This window comes from Lotus japonicus, chromosome 4 (genome assembly GCF_012489685.1).
Source record: "Lotus japonicus ecotype B-129 chromosome 4, LjGifu_v1.2".
Lineage (NCBI taxonomy): Eukaryota > Viridiplantae > Streptophyta > Magnoliopsida > Fabales > Fabaceae > Lotus > Lotus japonicus.
Window position 1 is genome coordinate 61,771,638 of NC_080044.1, and position 24,152 is coordinate 61,795,789.

General features: G+C 37.3%; 1 protein-coding gene across 1 annotated transcript; it reads right to left on the bottom strand.

Moving 5' to 3' along the window:
- Positions 1-16,339: 16,339 nt before the first annotated feature.
- On the bottom strand, positions 16,340-17,209 carry LOC130713109 (uncharacterized). The gene has a single exon (XM_057562909.1). It carries the CDS (start codon positions 17,207-17,209, stop codon positions 16,340-16,342), a length of 870 nt encoding a protein of 289 aa, XP_057418892.1.
- Positions 17,210-24,152: the final 6,943 nt, after the last annotated feature.

Consider the following 24,152-nt stretch of genomic DNA (forward strand, 5'->3'; position numbering starts at 1 on the left):
CACAAGGAAAGAAGTCACAATTGTCAATGTTTTAATTAGTTTATATTTCAATATTTAATTTTATATCAAATTAAATTATTTTCAATTAAAATACTTCTAATTTTTACTATCTTTATTAAAATATTTAAACTTTCCATCATTATAAATGCAATTTCAGAAAAATCATTATAAATGCACAAGTTATTTTCCAAATATCTAAAAAATTATATTGGTAAAAGTTATATTAATAAAAATACTTTATTAATTAAATATACAAATAAAATTATACAGGTCAAATGTTTATATTGAATTTTTAACTTAACAATTATGTAATAATTTTATGGAAAATTTAATACTAAAACTCCTAAACTAAATTTGAAAAATTAAATGTGATTTTAAATAAGTAACCAATTAATTAAATATACAAATAAAATTATACATGTCAAATGATTATATTGAATTTTTAACTTAACAATTATGTAACAATTTTATGGAAAATTTAATACTCATATTCCAAAACTAAATTTGAAAAATTAAATGTGATTTTAAACAAGTAATCAATTAATTAAATATACAAATAAAATTATACAGGTCAAATGTTTATATTGAATTTTTAACTTAACAATTATGTAATAATTTTATGGAAAATTTAATACTAAAATTACAAAATTAAATTTGAAAAATTAGATGTGATTTTAAACAATTAATCAATTAGACAGTTTTACCTTTTACTATTTTTAAGGAAAAATTAATTTTGTTTTCTTAAACATAAATGCAACGGTATATGTAAATATTTAGCAATAATAATAAAGAAATTATTTTACTATTAAAACTTAATTAATATTTTAATTTCAGTTTTATTATTAAATTATAATTTTCAAATATTTTTTTTTGAAAGCAAAGTGGATATTATTAATATAGAGACCTGAGCCAAAATAACTCTAGGTAGAGCAATACATAGTGTAAGATCAGTCTAAGGACAAATTGACCCAAAAACAACCAGAGATGTTAAAAAAACTCACCACCAACCCGCATAATGACTATATGCGTCACCCAAGACAAGTCCTCATTAAAACCTTGTTAGAAAAAACTCAGTGAGATAAAAACCTAACAAGGAAAAAGAGTACCACTGTCTTGGGTTAGTCATTCCGCAATTGAACAAAAACAATACATTTGTTGCCCTCCTCTGGTCAAAATTCCTCTAACTGAGAGGAACACATCAAGCAAAAAAATGGCAGCACCAACGTCATCATCAACAACAATTAAAAACAACAGCAGCAGCAGCTTCAGCGACAGTAACAACAACAGCAAACAATAACAGCACCAGCACCCAAGTTCAGCGAAAATAACAGCAACAGCACAACAGCAACAATCAGTAACAGCAACAACGACAGCAGCGTGGACAACAACACTTCCAGCAACAGCAAAACAGCGCCAGCGACAGTAACAGTAACAGCAAACAATAATAGCACCAGCACACAAGTACAGCGAAAATCACAGTAACAGCACAACAACATCAATCAGCAACAGCAACAACGACAGCAGCGTGAACAACAGCACTTCCAGCAACAGCAAACAGCGCCAGCGACAGTAACAGTAACAACAAACAATAACAGTACCATCACCCAAGTTCAGCAAAAAAAAACTGCAACAGCACAACAGCATCAATCAGCAACAGCAACAACGACAGCATCAAGAACAAACAGCACTTCCAGCAACAGCACCAGCAATAAATTCAACAGCAAAAATCTGCAAGGGGCATAACTACACCAGCAACTTTATGGCCACGACACGCACTCCAGCAAATTGTGATTTGTGAGCAAATATTAGATGTCTTTGTTGATTACCTGCAAGCTAAAGCAACAATAATACCAACCAAATACTAACACCCAACCTCCCATGGGATTAAACCTCAAAAAACAACCAGACCGGTTCCTCACAAAAGCAACCTTGTTTAGCCAACTCATCTGCCTCTGCATTCCCTTCCCTCAAAATGTGATTTACCCTTACACACCACCAGCGACATTAAGTAATCTATCATATTCAACTCATTTGTGAGCTTCCATGGTCTATTTTTCCCCCTATGACCCATCCGATTGCTAAAGTGGAATCGCTCTCAACCTCCACAGAAACAAGCAGATGTTGTTGGCAAAAAAGCAAAGCATACAGAATGGCCAGAACCTCCGCCTCATCTGCTCTTTGGACCTCTACTTTTCTAGAAAATTTTCCTACAACAATCCCCGCACTATTCCTCAAGATCCCACCAACTCCACCACAACCAGATTGAAAAGACCCGTCCACATTAAATTTTAAAATGAGGCCTTGCGGGGGTTTCCAAGGCACAACAAAGCGAGCACTCACCTTTTCAACAACATCAATTTTTGTGAATCCCCTAGCAAACTGATCGGCCCCATAAGGACACTCCTTCCACCATGCCTTTATCCAAGAGAATAACATGAACAAGTGAGATTCCCAGACTTCTTCTGCAATATACAACTTGTCATTAAAAATAACATCATTACGAGCCCGCCACACCACCCAGCATATCGCATATGAGATCCAATCCCAGGGATTCTTGAAGTACTTTAACATAATGAGCCCCATTCTGCCAAACACACCTGAAAAGAGCCTGTGGCATCGTCCACGAGACACCTTCTCTATACAATACAGCTACCCATAAGATCCATACCTTCGGACAATGCAAGAAAAGATGGGTCATAGATTCAGCTTGTGATGAACAGAGCACGCACGCCACTCCCTCCTCCAAAGCCACACCTCGACGCGCCAAGTTCGCCTTTGTGGCCATCCTGTTTTTCTGCACCTGCCACATAAATAAAGCAATTTTTGATGGTAAAATAGGCCTTAATAATTTTGGAGCCATCCAACCCTCCTCCGTGAATCAGCGTGCCTCAACAACTGCACAAAGGGACTTCACAGTAAATAAACCCATATTATCATGTTTCCATACGATGCAATCTGAATCTGCATTAACCCCCTGCTTAGGAACCAACTGCTATAGAACAGTCTGGAAATCATTGTGTTGTTCTCTTTCCCACCCCAGGAAGTCCCGCACAAAAGATATATTCCATACCCATTTATGACCAGCCGCCGTTCCACATTCCAAGACCGTGGCTCTCTTATGCGATGCTAGTGCAAATACACGAGGGAAGATGAGCCTGAAAGGGCCCGGACCTGTCCAATGATTTATCCAAAATAATACACCAGCCCCCCGGCCCACCTGACAAGCTAAACCATCCCTGAAAACACTCCCAACCAACCCGCTTTCACTCCATATGGCACGCACATCTGCCAAAGGTGTGGATAATTTTTTTTGGTATAACATATCTAAATTCAAGGAGATTAAATCCACAGGCAGATCATATTTTTTACAAATCACCTCCCGCCATAAAGCCTATTTCTCCCTTCCAAACCTCCAAACCCACTTTAATAACATTGCCTTATTTTTCCACTCAAGAAAGCCTACCCCCAGACCCCCATACTGATTCCCCTTACATAAGTCCTCCCAAGCCACCCACCTTATTTTATTGTCACCCGACACACCTCCCCACAAGAAACGCCTCATAACCTACTTTATTCGCAAAATAATACCCTTTGGGGCTCGATAAAGTGCCATATAATATAAAGGAACAACATTAAAAACAGATTTTATGAGAACCAACCTCCCGCTCAAAGATAAAAAGCGTGAACTCCAATTACCTAGCTTGGCTGAGAGTCTCTCTAAAGTCGGGGTCCAAAACGAAAGCCTCCTTGGATTGCCTACAAGTTGGGAACCAAGATACATGAATGGTAAAGTTCCTACTGTAAAGTTCCACCACGTTGCTGCCCCTTGTACCATAGCTTCTGGCGCATTCACCCCATAAATTGCAGATTTACTAAAGTTAACTTTTAATCCGGAGCAAAACAAGAAAGTTTCTACCACCAAAGCCATATCCTGATACTGATTCCGATCACAATCAGTGAATAGCAAAGAATCATCAGCAAATTGTAAGTGATTAAGACGGAGCGCCGGAGCCACTTCCACCCCACATGGTGAATTTCCTTGTAGCAACTGATTCAGCATGCATGACATCCCGTTCGCAATAATATTAAAAAGGAGGGGTGAGAGAGGAACACTGTCATAAGCCTTTGCAAAATCAATTTTAAATAACAAACCTCCCTGAGGCCTTGAAATCATGGAATGTACAACTTCATTAGCAATCAACGAACAATCAGCAATCTGGCGACCCGCTATGAAAGCAAACTGATTCCTAGTCAGCAGGGAAGGAAGAACCGAGTTCAGACGAACAGATAACACCTTTGACAGCAGCTTATACACACTACCAATCAAGCTAATTGGCCTGTAATCTGAAATCACTTCCTGTTGTCCGCCTTTGGGAATGAGTGCAATAAAAGTAGAGTTCAAGCCCTTCGACATACACCCTGTGTGATAGAAATCATTGAAAAAATTAAGCAAATCATCCTTAATTAAATTCCAGAATTTTTTAAAAAAATCCATGCTGAAGCCATCAGGTCCTGGTGCTCTATTTCCATCAAAATTCTTAACCACTTCCCAGATTTCCTCAAGAGTAAAAGCTGCTTCCAAAAAGTGATTATTTGCATCTGACACCTTCTGCAAGTTCTGATTCTGAAACCACGGTCTAGGCACGTCTGCCACCCTAAAAAAATTCTGAAAATGATCATGCATTGCTTCTTTAATATCCACCGAAGATGTTAGCAATCTGCCTTGATACCGTAATTGAGTAATATTTTTCTTAACAGTGCGGACCTTGCAAATGCGGTGAAAAAACTTAGTGTTCCTATCTCCTTCCTTCAACCAGCGCACCCTGGATTTCTGACGCCATACTCTTTCCTCCTCACGGTAAGCTCCCCATAAATCCTCCAAAACAGACCTCCGCTCCTTTGTCAAAGCCTCTGACCCCCCCTGATTTTCTAAGACCGCCATTACCTCCTGTAGTCTACTCTCTAAAGATACAATTTTTTCAACTCCCCAAGTCCCTTTCCCCCTACACCACTCTCTAATCTTCCCCCTCAACCCCTTTAATTTCTGTTGCAAGACATACCCAGACCATCCTTGATACACTGCAGACCTCCACCATGTCTCTACCAAATCATTAAAACCATCCTCCTCCACCCAATGGTTAAAATAATAGAATGGTTTGGGACCAGCATCAGGCACCCCAAACGACAAACCCACTGCTCTGTGATCAGACACACTCCAGTAAAAAACAGTCTAAGAGATATTGTTGAAAAATAATAGAACATCATCAGACACTAGCCAGCGATCTAAACGACTCCATAAACCATCATTGCGACCTAAAAACCAAGTATATTTTCCATTGAGCAACGACAAGTCAGATAAGTGACACTCTTGTACAAACTGTTGAAAGACAACATCACCGACATCTAGAACTCCCCCAGAGGACCTTTCAGACCCTAACAGAATCGCAGTGAAATCGCCACCAATGAACATCATACCAACATGACTCAGCACATGAACTTTTAAAGCCTCAAAAAATAAACGACGCTCCAGTAGAGTATGTGGACCGTAAACATTTCTTATCAGCACAGTTTGATCAATATTTGGTATTTGCAATGTCAAAAAAAAAAAGTTACATCCTTCACTACAGACAGAACACGGATGTTGCTCTCCCGCCATAGACACATAAAACCACCTGCTGCCCCTGTAGAAAAAACCTCCACATGACTCATGCTCAGACCTTGAGCCCACTTTTCAATTGTACGCTATCGCTGCTCATTTAATTTAGTTTCTTGGAGAAAAAGAAGTTCAGGTCTCAACTGCAAAATTGCTTTTTTAACTGCCTCCCTCTTCGTTTTGTCTCCTAGCCCACGTACATTCCAAGTGAGTCAGAGCCCCGACATGTCAGTTAAGATGAGGATGGTTCTCGCGAATTTGAGCTTCCAACCCTCTTAGCATCAAAGCTTCCGAACCGCCTGGTTTAATACCCAACTACTTACCAATCAGCCATGCTCTCTGTGCCCGTGTTGTCACACCATCCTCACCCGGCACTGGCTCCAGAAAATCCACCGGCGGTTCTTTGGGCTTGTTCTTGCTCCCTCTTGGACGCCCCCGCTTGGATTACCTGATCACCGATTGGCGCGAAGTGGAAGTATTCAAGCACGCAGGAGGAGATTGAGGCTTCTGTTGCAACTGAGGAACTTGGAAATCACACTCCAGAGGAAGAGATGAAGAGCAAGTCGCTATTTGCCTTACAGTTTGATGTGGGTTTGTGCGTACAAATATTTCACTCTGAACGTGTTTTATTTCCTTTGAGGCAAAAGTTGACGAAGTTCCAAACCTGATTAAGTTGTTTTGGCTGGTAAAACCGGGAGACAAACATGGCATGTGCCCTTGTTTCTGAATTGTGTACTCATTGAAACTGATTTATTTTCCTTTTGATAAGATATCTTCCACATTTAAATTATTCCACCACCCCTTAATCTCATCATGCGTGTAACCCGAGTCTTTTAACGTCTGTAACTGTTCCTGTAATTCCTCCTCTGAATTGATGGGTTCCTTGATGACTTTTGAATTTGAAATTTCGACCTCTCCTCCTGACTGCCCCAAAACCGCTAGGAATGCCGGAGCCACCGCGATATTTTGAAATATTTATGTTTACTTTTTTTTAGTAATTCAGTGATAATTTTTTTAAAATTTAAGATATTTTTGATTTAGTACTATTTGCATATTTTGAATTTAAATATGATAATATATATATATATTATTTTTGTTTTTTGATAGGCATATTATTTCTTTATTTAAATATTTGAAAAATCTGTGAAATTAATCTTATTTTACTTGGTTGGAGGTCTCACAACTTTTTTTTAATAAAAGCTAAGTCAACATATTAATGAAAAAGGATAAATCTTCTTAGCCTTTACAAATCCAAAACTAGAGGGGATGCAAATTGAGATCCCTTACACTGGGGAAAAGAGAAAAGAAGACATGTTTATACCACAATATTGTTTTTATATTTCATTCTTTAATTTCATATCAAATTAAATTACACTTAAAATTAATTATTCAATTAAACAAATTTCATTTGGCACCTGCCCTTCAAGACTTTTTTACCACCATAGTGCAGTTTTGGAACATATTTATCATTATAGTGTAACTTTTTTTTTATTTACCAAACTAGTGTAAATCGCCACTCTAAGTGGCGATATATATATATTTTTTGTTTTTTTTAAGAAATCGCCAATGTGAATGGTGACACTTTAAATTATTAATTTTTTTAAGAAATCGCCACTGGTAGTGGCGACACCATATTTTTTTATTTTTTTGACTTTCTATTTTAGTGACGGAAAGAAATCCGTTACAAAATCCTGGTATATGATTTAAAAGAATTAGTGACAGAACATGGATTGAGAAACTGTCCGTCATAAAAAACATATTTCATAGCTAACCCTTTTGCGACGGAAGAATCCCTTCTAAAATTTTCGTCGCTAATTTATTTAATATTGTTCTCTTGGATTTTGGGACGTAATAGACTTCGTCATAAATAAAATTCGTCTTTAAGGCCTTTGTGACGGAAAAGTTCTTTCTCCATATTCTGTCACTGATTCCTTTCAATTATTTACCAGGCTTTTGTGACGGGTTTGTTTCCGTCACTAAAATAGAAAGTCAAAAAAATGAAAAAATTTAGGTGTCGCCACTGATAGTGGCGATTTCTTAAGAATATAATAATAATTTAAAGTATCGCCAATGTAAGTGGCGATTTCTTAAAAAAAAAAGCATAAAAAAATATGTATCGCCACTCTTAGTGGCGACTAATACTAGTTTGGTAAATAAATAATAAAAATACACTATAATGGTAAATATGTTCTAAAATTACACTAGGCCGGTAAAAAAGTCGCCCTTCAACATGGCAAAGACTTGAGTCACCATGAACAACATCCTCAACGCTGGACATTCTCGCAACAAAACTGGGCACCTGTTGAGAGTTAGGAACGAACGCATGTTCTGGATATGCTCAAAATCTTTACCATTTATGATCCCGAACCGACTGGTTGGGATATAGCTGCTAAGCACTTTGGCGGTTATCATTACAAACTCCACCTTCATTTTGCCTTGTTGTCGATGCCAAACTGCACGATACAGAACCCAACCACAAGCTTTGCACCTATTGTTGTCTCTGCATAAATTGTGAAGCTTCCACAAGACCACAACAGCCACCCTATAATGAGAATTGCCCTCCAAATTAATTAACAACACTAATTATCAGATTCTAGTTCCAAGAATAAAGTTTAATAGATCCAGAAATTAGAATTAGGCATCTTAGTTTAACTTTTTGACACAGTGCCAAACAAATGCTAAGTGGGTCGACGAATGTAGTGGTGACCTCAAATTGTTGTTAATTGTAGGTGGCCGTGGGGAGACACAAAGTTGGCTATTAATTTTAGGCTTAAATACTTTAAGGGTCCCTGAAATTGTGCCCCGTACGAAAATAAGTCCCTGAAAATTTTTTTTCCGATTCCAGATCCCTAAAATTGTTTTTTTAATCAGAATAAGTCCCTGCTCGTGGTTTAAGCCTATCTGGCATATTTTTTGCTGACTCAATATTTACACGTGGCTTTTTCTTTTATTTTTAAATACACATGGGATAAAAAAACTATTAAATTTAAATATAAAAAATTATTTACCTAATTAACCTAAATCTAATTAAACCCACTAATCATAAATCCCTAAATTCCCAAATCTAATATAATCAGAACTCAACCTAAGAGAAGGAAAGGAAAGTCGAAGAAGGAGAAAGAGAAGCAGAGGTAGAAGGTGAAGGAAGGGAGCTTCAGGTTTGAGAACCCCTAGCTTCTTCGCGACGGCGGCCGCCAATATGTGCGGTGGTGGCTCGGTGGTGCCACTGGCCCTTTGTCTCCTGTCTCAATCTCTTCTACTTCGCCTCTTTCGTGTTCTAGTTCGATTCTGGGTTTTTGGGGGTGGGGGTTGGTTCTAGATCGATTTCTGGGTCCTGATCTTTCTAGCTTCATAGAGTTGGGTTATCGCAGCTTTTTCTTCTCACTCTCATTGTGGGTTTTGTTACATTGTTGTTGCTGTTGGTGAAGGTTGTGGGTTGGCTGTGGGTTGATTTTCATGTTGTTGTTGGTGTTCATGTTGGTTGTGGATGAAGGGAGAGAGGGGGCTGGTGTTGTTGGATTGTTGGGTTTCTGGATTAGGGGAGATGCAGGGGGAGAGGGAGAAACTAGATTTCTGGGTTTTTGGGGGTGGGGGTTGGTTTTTGGGATTTTGGTGGTTGGGGGTGGGTTGCGATGAGGTTTTTGCAGTGGGGTTGAGGGTGGGGGTGGATGAATGATGAAGATGAAGAGGTTGAAGGTGATGAAGATGATGAAGATGAAAATTAATTCATGATGAAGATGAATAAGAATTACATAGTGAATAATAATTTGTTTTCTTCTGATTTATTTGTTTGGGATTAGGGATTAGGAATTAATTGATTTAGGGTTTAATTTTAAGATTTATTTGTTAATTATAATTGATTAACACATGTGTAACAAAAGAAAATTAAAAAATCCACTTGGAAATGATGATTGTGCAAAATAAGAGCCACATAAGCACATAACATGGGTAGGGACTTATTCTGATTAAAAAAACAATTTCAGGGATCCGGAATCGGAAAAAAAATTTTCAGGGACTTATTTTCGTACGGGGCACAATTTCAGGGACCTATAGAGTATTTAAGCCTTAATTTTATAGTATGTCTTACGCTAATTGTAGGTAATCAAGTGTTATGTGAAGTGTTAGAGAGAAGGGTGGTGGCAATTCTTCATTGTAGTACATCGATGATTCTCTTTGTGTACCTTCATCTCCGATAGGCGGAAACCAGAGGAGTATTAGCTTTTGGGATCCCGTTGTCCGTAAGCTAAAGCAAAGACTCTCTAATTGGAAATAAAAGTCTCTTTCTTTTGAGGGAAGGCTTTGTCTCATTAAAAGCGTGCTGACGACTCAGACTCTACCGCTATTCTATCTCTCTTTCTACAAAATGCCTACTGTGGTCATCAAGGAGTGTGAGAAATTGATGAGGTAGTTTATGTGGAGAGCAACAAATGAGGAGGAAAATAAAATAGCGTGGGTAAAGTGAAAAATGATTTGTAGGCCCAAAGAATGTTGGAATCAAGTGTTGGAGTCAAGTCCCACATCGGAGAAGTCAAGGTGGGAGGGAGAGTTTATAAGAGATGTGACCCATAAACCTAATGCCTTAAGGTTTTGGGTTAAGATGTGGTGTTCAAGATCTCCTTGGTGTTTCCCCTCGGCCTTGCCCCATGGGTCCTCGCCGTGACTCTCCCCAACAAAGAAGAGGGTGGCTTGGGAGTAAGGGAATTGGGTATGTTTAACAAAGCTCTTTTGGGAAAGTGGAGATGGAGAGATTGATGAAAGAGCATGACAGTCTTTGGTTTAAAATGCTATTAACCAAGTACAATAATACTATTCTACATAATCCCTCAAATTGGTGGAAAGACCTTCGATCTTTGTGCTATGGGGAAGGAACTGGGGCTTGGGTGGAGGAAGGCCTTCGTAGAAACGTGGGGGAAAGGAACGAGATTGGATTTTGGAATGAAGATTAGGCAGAAAATGGTAGGCTAAGAGACAAATTTAGGTGACTTTTTTCCTTGTCCAAACCAACGACATAATCTGGTCAGAGATATGGAAAAATGGAATAATGGGAATTGGCAATGCGAACTTGGAGAAAGGAAATCCTAAGTAGATAACAAGGTATACTGGAAGCTTTAATGCTACAACTATCTACTTTAGCTCTGTCTGAAGGAACACCGAATTCGTGGATCTGGACAAAGGAAGAATTGGGCAATTTTTCGAATAGATCAGCATATGTGATGCTTCAAGGAGAGGTGGGGGAACGACTTGACAAAGCCTTTCGGTACTTGTGGTCCCTTAAAGCACCTTCTAATGTGGTATCTCTGGCATGGAAGGTGTTGTTAAACCGTGAAAATCTCAAAAGAAGGAAAGTTATCCACAACTCTGCCCAAACATTGTGTTCTCTATGCTCCCAAGCAGCTGAATCGACTACCCATCTCTTCTTCACATGTGCGTTCTCATCGATAATTTGGGGTAAGGTAATTTACTGGCTGGGTACCCAAACAGTTTCACCTGAAGACGGTATTCCTCACTTCATCCAGTTCTTGGGAAGGTATGAAGGAAGGGATAGAAAACATGGAGTAGGCCTCATATATGGTTGGCTGCTGCATTTGTGAATATATTGCAAAATTTTGTGCTTGCCGGCATGCTTTGTTTTAGGGATGGATCCAAGTTATGTGTGTCGGCTGGAATACCCGAGGGGGTGGTTATGAAGTTTTTACTCCGTAGTAGACCGAGAGGTATTTTCATTTTTTTTCTAAAAAATATTAATTAAAATTGCGATTGAATGTGTACCAATACTTCTCTAGGAAACTCAATGCGTATTTTCCATTCTATGAGTTTGAGATATCGATCCTACATCGCCTTAGTGTTGCTCTAGCCCAAGTGCACCCCTAGGCATAAGACTTTGTTTGAGGTTTCAGGGTGCTATACATGGTTTTAGGCCAATCGAGGCCTTCTTAAGCACTTTTTTTAATCGTTTCCACGTTGTTCGAATCACGAGATCTTAAGGAATTTGTGGATTCACCTTCTAGGTGCCAAGGGTTTTACATTTATCAAACCCTAGAATGACTCATATCATGACTTCAAGGATGCACTTTTCAAGGTGGCTCCGATTGAGGATACTCGAGCGTGTTGGGAAGTCTAGTGTGATGATGGATGGAGAGATCAATTTTCCTTGGCCTAGTCGCAGTTACACTTATTACTATCTTCGTACAAAACTTTCAAAACATAGAATATACTAAAAAAAAGGGTTAATCATCTACTTGGTCCCTGTCTTTGTCTCGTCGTCTGAAGTAATTCCCTCCCTGGAAAATTTGCAAATCTGGATCCTCTCGTTTGCAATAAATCTGGAGCAGGTACTCGCCGGAGCTCCGAGCTCCGGCGAGTGATGATTTGGCTAACTGAATGGGATTACTTAGCTGACATGGATTTAAAAAAAATTAAAAAAATTACTTGTCAGATTTATTAAACAAATCAACAAAATTAAACCCTAATTAACTAACTAACTAACCCCTAATCTAATTAACAGAATCAATTTCCCCCAAATTAAAAAAAAAACACTCCAGGTCCAGAATCAAGTTGGCACCGTCCCTGTCAATCCCAAACCTGAATCAACCCTCTAATCAATTCTCCACCTCTCACCCCTTCAGTTCAAACCGCTTCGCCCCAAACCGAACATCTGGATCGCTCCAGGCTGTGCAACACCCACTTTTCCTCTGGATCGCTGTCACCCTCTCGATGGCTCGTCCTCACTCTCGATCCCTTTGTCCTAACTCTCGATCTGGGTTGAAGATGGTTGGCGGTGATTGCTTCAGAGGCGAAAAAGGGCTCACAATTTGGCTTTCTCTCTAGATCTGGAGGTGGGCTAGGTTTCTAGATCTAGGATCCAAATCTCTCTTCTCCTTCGAACACCCAATTGGGCAGCAATTGGACTTCTCTGCTTCTTCTTCCCCTAAATTGGACTCTCCCTCATCCTCTGCAACTCGGGATTGGTGCGTTTGGGGAGGTGAAGAGTGATGATTAGAGTTTAGGGTCTTTGGAGAGGTGAAGAGAAATGATTTGAATCTGAATCTGGAATGATTTGTGACTTTTTTTTTGTTGTGATGTTGGAATATAAATTACCATTTTTTTTTCTTGTTCAAACATAAATTACAACTTTTTTGTGATGTTCTGGAATTCTGGTATGTGATGTTGTAGTTTGAAACTATGATGTTCTTGTTCAGTTATTTTCTACTACATTTTGATGTGTGATATTTTATTTTGTGATTTGGTGAGGTGATTGTGAAGATGCAGATTCAGTGGTTCTGAAGGGAATTGATTGGGAGAATTGAGTAGTGCAAGTTTGAATCTGAAAAGGTTGTTGAATAGCGGTGATGGTTTTGAGTTTCTGAATGTGTTGCGTTGTGTAATGTTGCATGGGTTTGAGGTGAGAAGATGAGAAGATGCTCAGAATGTTCTTGACTCCTGGGTTTGAGAGGAAGAAGAAGCAATTGATTTAGGTTTTTTTTTATTATTATTATTTTTGGGGAAATTAATTTTTTAGTTAGATTATTAGGTTAGATTTGTTAATAGATTTAAGGGTTAAGCATCATATTGGTCCCTATCTTTGTCTCGCCGTCTGATCTAAGTCCCTCGCCGGAAAATTTATTGCATTTGGTCCTCGTCTTTGAAATATTTTTAGGGCGGATCCTCGCCGGAGGGCGGAGCTCCGGCGAGTGATGATTTGGATCGCTGACTGTGTTAGTTATGCTTATGTGGATTTAAAAAAAAATTAAAATTTTAAAAAAATTACATGTCAGATCATTAATCATATTAACTAAAATTAAATATATTAACAAATCTAAACCTAAATGAATTAACAAAACTAATTTTCCCCAAAATTAACTTCAATTCCCCCAAATTAATTCAAAAAAAAAACACTCCAGAATCATCATCATCATCAAAACACCCCAAAACCAAACTAGATATGAACAATCTTTGACAAATCTGATAAAAATTCTTCCATTTTTTTTTCTTTTCCATTATCATTTCCCTCTCCTTTTAATCATCATCATCATTTCAGCATGAGGATTCAAACACAAACTCAATCTCCCAATCTCAAAACTCAGAAACAGAAACTCAACCTCTCAATCATCATGATTTCATACCCAGAAACACAAACTCTGCAACCCAGTACACAACAACACAAAACCCAGAACCAACAAACTCAACCTCCCAATCTCAAAACTCTGCAACCCAGTACACAACAACACAAACCCAGAACACCAACCTCAAACCCCAGCAACATCAACCCCAACCCCAGCAACATCAACCCCAACCCCCTCCTTCCTCCCACGCTCCCCAACCCTCACCCAACCTCACCCTCACCCTCACCTTCACCCTCACCCACATGCAACCTGCAACATCACGGCCTCACCCTCACCCTCACCCACCTGCAACCTGCAACCTCACCCTCACCCTCAAACCCCCAACCCGCAGCCTCACCTTCACCCTCACCCACGGCCTCACCCAACCTCAACCCTCACCCTCACCCTCACCTTCACCCACTTGCAACCTCACCCTCACCCTCAAACCCCCAACCCGCAGCCTCACCCTCACCCTCAAACCCCCAACCCGCAACCTCACCTTCACCCTCACCCACGGTCTCACCCAACCTCAACCCTCACCCTCACCCTCACCCTCACCTTCACCCACTTGCAACCTCACCCTCACCCCAAACCCCAAACCATGAAAAAGAGAAAGAGAGAAAGAGAGAAAGAGGAGATCCTTTGGTGATGAAGAAGATTTGAGGGAACGACCCAGATTGAGGGAAGACGATCTGCACCAGATCTTCCCGTTGAAGACGAACGAGAGAGCGATGAGGGCAGGTTCGAGGGAGAGCTCCTCGTCGACGAGGCTCATGGTGCGTTTGGACGGAGATCGAGAGTTTGGGGGAAAATATTTGAGGGCTCTGCCTTGGAGATCGAGAGTTTAGGGAAAAAAATTTGAGGGCTTTGCCTTGGAGATGGAGAGTTTAGAAGCAGTGATCGGTGGTGGTGATCGGTTCTTCGAGGATCGGTGGTGGTGGTTGATTGCGTCGGTGATGTTGATGATGATAACAAGAAGAAGCTGAAAATGTGATGCTGATGATGATAATGATAACTGGGAAGTTGGTAAGGGATTAGAACCTAATTTGATAGGGAATTTGGGGAATTTATTTTTAATAATTAATTTAGGGTTAGTTTTTTTAATTAGTTTTCTTTTTGTTAGTTAAATTAAGATTTCTGATGTGTATTTTATTTTATTTTTTTTCATTATTTTTTTATTCCACATCATCTCATTAAGCCTAGTCAGCGTGCCATTTAAGCACTCGCCGGAGCTCCGCCCTCCGGCGAGGATCCGCCCCAAAAATATTTCAAAGACGAGGACCAAATGCAATAAATTTTCCGGCGAGGGACTTAGATCAGACGGTGAGACAAAGACAGGGACCAATATGATGCTTAACCCTAGATTTAATATTAGTTAATTTGATTAATAAATCTAACTTGTTATTTTTTTTTAATTTTTTTTAAATCCACATAAGCTTACTAACACAGTCAGCATGCCAAATCATCACTCGCCGGAGCTCCGGGCTCCGGTGAGGACCTGCTCCACACAAATTGCAAACGAGAGGACCCAGATTTGCAAATTTTCCGGGGAGGGACTTACTTCAGACGGCGAGACAAAGAGAGGGACCAAGTAGATGATTTTTTTTTTTTGAAAACGAAATGGATATTATTAATAGAAGCGCTTGAGCCAATAGCAAACCAAGCGAGAACCAAGTACAATCTGAACTGAAAACTCGAACGACCTATGAACAAGTTGGCCGAACAAAATAAACCCACCACTATCCCACAAAATGGCATAAATAAAATCCCAAGATAGAGCCTCATTAAAACCTTGCTAGGCAAAACCCAATGGGAACCCTAAAAAAAACTTATGTTTTATAGATTGTATCATTAAAACATAACTTTGACGATTTTCCAGATTTAACATAATTAACATTACCTTTGACTATATTTTATAATTAACATTACTTTTATCCATAAAGATCTATATTTAATAGTTAATATGTATTTGATTATTTATAGTTTCATTTAAGGTATTTTCATTTTTTCTAACAATATTGATTAAAATTGCAATTGAATATTACTATTACACTAGTTTTTATGATCGTTACACGAGTTTATATATAGTTAGTATTTTAACTCGTGCAATACAGGTGTAGTGCACCATTTTTTTTAATATATTAAAATTTGAAATTAGACTTGATAAAAAAATTAAATATAATTTATGCTGACAATTTTAACTACTAGATTCTAGTTTCATGAATAAAATTTGAAAAAATAGAATCAAGTAGCTTAATCTAACTTATTGACACAACATTACCTGATTTTAGTTTCTAGAACCTAAGCATTCCTACAAGAGATTAGAAATTTAGAATCCGGTTTTATAATAGTGATGAAAATAAATAATTAAATAGTTTCAAAAAAAAGAATATAAATAAAAACTCATTGTACTATATATGGACAGTGATCAATCTCATATTCTCATGTACTTATAAGAAAAATAATTAAAGCCATGACATTTTTTTTGAAAGGAAAGCTATGAAATTGACATTATGAAGCGAAGAAATTTGGTCACACAAACTAAAAACTAACACATAATTTAAAGAAATTATATAATTATATATTAGATGTTGAACAACCGATAAAAAAACTCGAGCTCATGGTCCCATCTACAATACTCGCATAAGCTCATGTCATCATCATCATCATCAAGCAACACCCATCTATCTTTCTTCACCCTCCACCCTTTGCATGTACTATTAACGTTGCATAGAGGGTGCGAATTGCGAACTAGCACAACATTATTTTTCCACACAGATTTCAATAATTGCTTCACTTTCTTTCTACAGTTTACAACACACTTCAACTTTCTTAAGAAATGCATATACTTAAGTCCTTGTTTTTTCACCTCATTATCTTCAGAGCACAATGAAATCATACCACACACATATTTTGCCTCATTGTGACCCTTTTCAGCAGCTACCTTCAAGATCCCAAGACCATCGTCAATCTTTCCATTTGGATAATCAAAATATTTTCGCAACCCTTCTCTATACAAACTATCTATGTTTCCACACTCCATGCAACGGTTCAAGAAGGATGTTGCTTTGTCATTAGGAAGCCACTGGATTAAGGGAAACGTATCCAGGGAGACTCTTTCCCAAACATAGTTATCTTCAGCAGTGTCAAGAAAATCTTTGCAACACAATTTAATGTTGTGAAGATCGATGAAGGAGTGTGCAGCCACAGTTGCAACCACCTCTATCAACGAGTCTCTTGGAAGTGCTTTTATGGAAGTGGTGGAGTATGCACCTTTACGAGTGTGTCGTCTCTCGCTTCTTTTCCTCTTCACTAATCTTAAATAAGTTTGATGTGGTGACTGTTGCAATGGTGACTGCACAACATGAGTTTCATGCGCTATACGAGCAGATACGGTCGATGATACATGTGGTATGGAACAACCTGCAGAACCACCATTTCTAGTTCTCGCCATATCTGCTCTCGAAAATAATTTAAACTAGTTAAAATCACTATATAGTTCAAGCAATATATAAAATTGTCAAACCTTGATTTAAAGCTACTTTATTCTAGTAATCAGTATGTATTCTAAAGTTTCAGAAGTTAGAAATTAGAATTCGGTAGTCTAATTTGTTTTAGTGACACTATACTACACTATTACTTGATTCTAGTTTTCAAAATCTTAGAGGTTGACAATACTAACTACCAAATTCTACTAATTTCCAGTATATGCTACCTCATTCTAATTTTCGGAACTATAAAATACTACTGGTGGAAATTTTATTTCAAAACTACACTTTGCCTAAAAATAAAATCAGGTAAGGTGAAGCTTTGCTATGGCGAGAGCTAAAAGTTAAATAATAAAAAAACAGCAAAGAAGAGGAAGGAATGGAGCTCACGTGATTGAAAGAAAAAACCTGAAATCAAATGGAATGTGTGGGATGGTGAAGAGAGGGAAGGTGAGAAAAAGAGAAGTGGCGAGGCGAAGAGGAAGCAGAAATCTATATATTCTTCACTGGGGATAATTATGTGGTCACAACTATTTAGCACAAGTGCAATAGGGACTCAGACCTAAGACCTCTATTTAAGCAACCCATTGATCAATGTGGTGTAGTAAAACATATTTAATGACATGACAATTTGTATAGGGGGGTTTATAGGAAAGTAGTAACATTCTATAAATTGTAGTTATTACATTTTAGAGCAGTCGAAGATCCTGTCAACGGTTTTTGTTTTAAGTAATGATTTTAAATAAATTAAAATAATAAAAATGGTCCATTTATTTAAGAATAGTAAAAATGCTTTCTGATTTTGTGTGGTCCATAAATGTAAATATTTTAATCTGTTAAAAAGTATAGTAGATAGTTGCTGTACATGTGTTGAGCAATATTTTTATAGAACATTCTCGATTTCTTCAAATTTACTTTCATACTAGAAACAACACAAATCTTTCAAAAAAAAAAAAAACAACACAAAAGTCGTGTAGGGTTTTTACTACGAACTGCATCTCATTTGCAAAGAATAAGTGAGAGATCTCTATACTTTTCTGATCAGAAGATTAGATTATATAGTTTTAAAATTTTTTAAAAGCATTACTCCTCATTATTTTGACACTTTATTTTCTTGTATTTTAATTATTACATGCATTTTCGCTTTATATTTTAATATAAAAATTCATTTATTTTATTTAAAAGAAGAAGATAATTTATATGAATGAATTTTTATATTATGGACATACTTTATAAGCTATTTTTATACTATGGACATACATAAAAATTCATTTATAACTTTAAATAGCTTATAATATCTGTCTATAATATCTGAAAACATTAATGACAACATTTAAATGAAATTTTATATTATGGACATACATTATAAGCTATTTTTATATTATAGGCATACATAAAAATTCATTTATAACATTAAATAGCTTATAATGTATATCTATATAATATCTGAAAACATTAAAGACAACATTTAAATGAATTTTTATATTATGGACATACATTATAAGCTTTTTTTATTTTATGGACATACATAAAAATTAATTTATAATTTACTAATGTTGTCTTTAATGTTTTCAAATATTATAGACATACATTATAAGCTATTTTTATATTATGGACATACATAAAAATTCATTTATAAGCTATTATATTTAATGTTATAAATAAATTTTTATGTTGTCCATAATATAAAATAGCTTATAATGTATGTCCATAATATAAAAATTTATTTAAATGTTGTTTTTAATGTTTTCAGATATTATGGACATACATTATAGTTGTTACATATATTCCTTGGATTAAAAGCTATTTAATATTATCTTGTTATTGAAAAATATCATTATGTAACTAAATAATTTTAAAACTTACTATGTCTGTGTTTTATTTTCTTATTTTAATTTTTCTTTCCAAATTCATATAATTTAATATTTAACAAAAATAAAAATTTGAATCACATTAATAATACTTAATTACAATTAAGATGACCCAGGCCTTTTATAAACTTTTCCACTTTTTTTTTGTTACATAGGAAAATTAGACTATATTTATTATTTTTTGGTTATACAAGCCTTTTTCCTTTATATTTTAATAAAAAAAAGTCCTTAGTAAGTTATTAATTTTTCATTGATGTTAATTTGGGGTACTTCTCAAAGCATCCGGGTACTTCTCAAAGGCCACGGGTGTTCGATGGACATATGAGACTGAGGTACTTGCAATTCTCCACAATTGACTATTTTGCCAGCATTTTAATGTTCATAATGTACTCATTAAAAGTGATTTTTCTTTGGTTGTGGGTGGGGTCACGAGGAAGGATCAACGCGCGACTATGGAAATTGAAGAATAAGTATATTCTTATTGTTGTCTTGATGTCTTATGTTTGTTGCTTAAGGATGGGACATATTTTAAGAGAGTAATGCTGTGGTTTGGTTGTTTCCTTTGGTCGTATTTGTCGTCGTTTTTTTTTTTACTTTTATGAAGATATTTTTAGAGGAGTAGTCGCTTGGGGTTTTTATTAGGTTTTTAAAATGCTCTTGTGTGTGTGGGACGTTCTTCGGAGGTTTTTGCTATATAAGTTGAATTTTTTCCGGTGTTATGCTAGCTAGGTTACTGTATCCATGTTGAGAGGGATTGTTTTTTTTTTAAAGAGAAATATATTGAATAGATCAAAAGTCTTGGGAACAAGCTCTCCCAAGTGAGCCTTCCAAACAAAAGGGTTCACGAAATAACAAGTACAACATCTATGAAAAGACACAAATTACATCTAATAATAATAAATGAAACACAGCAGGAAACAAAGAAGACAAAAATGGAAAAAAACAGCAGCTATGGATAAAAACGCAGGTAGAATGCAGAGATACTTGCTGCAGAGAAGCTTCAAAACCACCTCAGCCAACCAACAACTATGTTGAGAGGGATTGTTTCTCAACATTTTTTTTTTAAACATAAGTCAATATATAAATATGAGAAAGAAAAACTTGGGAACAATCTCTTCCAAGTGAGAATAGAGTACTTAGAAAATATTATACAAACATAACAAAGGAAATAAAAAGAAAAGCTACCACTAAAAGACAACAAAACAGAACTAAAAACGCATCCAACACCAAGACAAGGCAGCCAAGTCTCGAAGGGAAGCATCATACCCAGCACTAAACAACACATCACACATAGCTTCACACAAGTCTCCTTCGCGGCAAAGATCAGAGCCAGAACAGCAAGAGCTAATCAGCCAGGCCTTATTGGAAAAGAAACCTCAACCACTACTTTCTAACCATAGCTCGCAAAAAGAAGAAGCAATCCAACCTCACAGTAGAATAAAAAGCACGATTACAACCCCTTGTTCCCACTAACTCATAGCAACATCGTTCATTCACTCAACACCATTGGAAGGTACGCATACCAGGTTGCATCATGGTATCAGAGAAAACAGGACAGCCATAACCCACATTTAACATCAACAACATAAAAAAAAAGTATCAGGTACAGAAAAAGGTTCATTGTGAGGGGGAAGGAAACCCCAGTCCATATCAACCAGTTAAAACTTTGACCCTCAAATTCCATTCCAAGAGATCAACACAGCAAAACCATAGGAGAAAAAACTGCTATAAAGAAAAGAAATCACATCTTGACCTAAAGAGGTATATCTCTATCACATCCACTCTTTGCTAGCACACATCTACCTCCAAATTTGCCTCTCTAAAGATGTGGAAGATGCATATACAGTTCACTTCTAGCATATATCTATCAATTAAATTCAAATCACGAAGTAACTTTTAAGGTATGTTTTTTTTACGCCACACCCACCCGACCCCAAGCGAGGAGTCGCTTTCAATCAGTACATCCTTGAACTGGAACTCTCTACAGAAGATCAAGGCGTTTAATATCGCTTGAACCTCAGCCTGAAAAGCCCAAATAATCCATGTGGCTTTGGAGAATTGACCCAAAACAGTCCCATTGTCGCTCCTCAATATATCCCATATGCCACTGATGACACCCAGGGCACCTCTAGCAGATTCATCCACATTGAATTTTGTTAAGAATTGATGCAAGTTTCTAGAATTATCTTTTAAAATCTAAATTATTGTAGAAAGCACATAGACTATCTTAATGTTTCTATCTCTAGAATGTTCCAATTGTATCATATAATAAACCGCCATAATCAAAGCGGTGACTCCAGCCTATAGGTGTGGCAACACTAAGAATCTAAGTGTTGTACCCACCATGAATGTAATAAAACCATACGATTTTATAGCTCATGCATTTCATTCTAATATTGCTAAATCCTACCACTTTTTTGTTTCTTCAATTTTCAACAGTGGTATCAGAGCTGCGTTCGGTCATACACTGGGCGTAGTGGTACTACTCACCTACTATTTTAAAAATTACATTTTCACTCTTAACCCACCTCTATATTTTTTCTAAGCTATGGCTAATATCACTCGACCTTCATCTATCACCATCTCTACATTTTGGTGAAATCTATCATCTATAAAAATAGTTAAGGGCCTCTGAGACTCAAGTTCATCTAGAAGGAGCACACGCCTGACTATGACGACGGCCTCTGAGGTTCCGCTTGAGTACATGCCCAGACAATCCAAATCCAACAAAATGACTCTAGTTGGATTTGATGAGAGTGATAAAATAGCCAACAACAATAAGTTTCAAGTCGATGGGTTGGAGGCAAGAAGAATGATTTCTAAGTGAAGCAAGCTAAAATTGCACCATGAACAGTGGAAGCATAGACAACTGGAAGATCAAGTTCAACTATTGCAAGATGAAGACTAGCTAGCAGAGATATTCATAGAGGCATTGCTAGGAGCAAGATTCAAAGAGCTGCGAACTATGCTTCAAGTTGGAGAAACTTACATCAAGGAGGAGTGTTAAGAATTGATGCAAGTTTCTAGAATTATCTTTTAAAATCTACATTATTGTAGAAAGCACATAGACTATCTTAATGTTTCTATCTCTAGAATGTTCCAATTGTATCATATAATAAACCGCCATAATCAAAGCGGTGACTCCAGCCTATAAATATGCATTAGTGCCTCACCATGTAGGTGTGGCAACACTAAGAATCTAAGTGTTGTACCCACCATCAATGTAATAAAACCATACGATTTTATAGCTCATGCATTTCATTCTAATATTGCTAAATCCTACCACTTTTTTGTTTCTTCAATTTTCAACAAATTTGATTAGTCCTAATGGTGGAGGGTTCCAAACACAACTGCAAACCTGGACATGCACTCTTGAGATAATGATATGGACAAAATTCTCAATAAAGTCTAAGGCTCTATAGGGACAAGCTTCCCACCAAGCCTTTATCCACCATGCAATTCCGAGAATATGCAAATCCCAAATCTCATCCCTTGCAAACCTCTTGTTCTGAAAAATGAGCGCATTCCGCCCCAGCCATATAGCCTACAATAGAGAAAAGGGAATGAGATCCCAAAGCACATGATCAGATTTCTTCCTTAAACCCTCCCATTCTTCTAGCAAAGCATTTACCGACTTTGGGCAGCACCATGATACGCCTTCTCTCTCTAGAATGGTACACCACAATTGCCACACATTATCACAAACCAGAAGAAGATTAGGTGTTGTTTCACTCTCCAAGCCACACAGTGAACAAATCCCATCGTCTTCAAGCAGCACCCCACGACTTCTCAGATTAGTTTTGACCGGCATGTGATCTTGAACAGCTTGCCAAACAAATAGGAACACATTCGGCGGTGCAATATTTTTTACCCTCTTTGGTATTAACCATTGTGCATTACTCAACAGCTGTTCTTCTACCATATAAAATATCCCTTTAACTGTGAACATTCTGTTTGGATCCCCTAGACACAATAAGCCATATCTTCATCAGTACTCGGAATAACTCTATTGATCAACTCATAAAACTCACGTTCAAGGTCTAGTTTCCAATCAAAAAACCTCCTCCTAAAAGGGATATTCTAAACCCACCCGCCAACTCCAAAAGTCCCTACATCCCAGATCCCGATTGCCTTCTGATCACTAGCCAAAGCAAACAACCTCAGAAATATCCTATATAGAGGTCATACCTCCACCCACAGGCCAGTCCAGGAACGAATCCTTTCACCAGAACCCAGCTTGCAAAAGCAATGTTCTCGGAAAGCCTTTGCCCTTTGACATAACATTGTCTTCCAACAGCAGCTTTAAGATATCCTGAACATACACTGAAAAACTAGTTAAGCTATCCACTTGCAAATTCCACAACATTAAGCCTTCCTGGAATCCATATTTTGCACACACAACCTTCTTCCATAAGCTATGCTTTTCCCACCCAAACCTCCAATACCATTTTAAAAGAAGAGCTTTATTTCTCCAACCTAAAAACCAAAGTCCCAAACCTCCTAGCTGCTGATTTTTACATATTTGTTCCCAAGCAACCCACGGTATTCCTCTTCCACCATCTGCCTTACCCCAAAGAAAGGTCCACATTATTTTTTCTATGTCCCCCACCACACCAATAGGCGCCTTGAATATTGTCATATAATAAATGGGAACGACACTTAGAACAGATTTTCGCAGGATTAATCTTCCACATAGTGATAGGTATTTTGAATTCCACATATTAATCTCACATTTCTTATTTATATAATATCAATTTTTAACTTTGAAAAATGGTGTGGCGGATCGATCACTTAGCAAAGATGAGATGTGATAAAATTGAGCCTTTGTGGTGATTTTGTGATCCTACGTAATTTTACCTATGTTTAATCTAATCTTATTTTTAACAAATAAAATCATGTAATTAAATAATTGTAATACTTACTATAATTATACGGCCAAATAAAAGACAAACTTAAGTCGTCTCACTCACCTTACATCATTCTCATTAAATTTGCCAAATCTTCTTCTAAGTTTTTTTTCCCCTCACCCCATCCACTT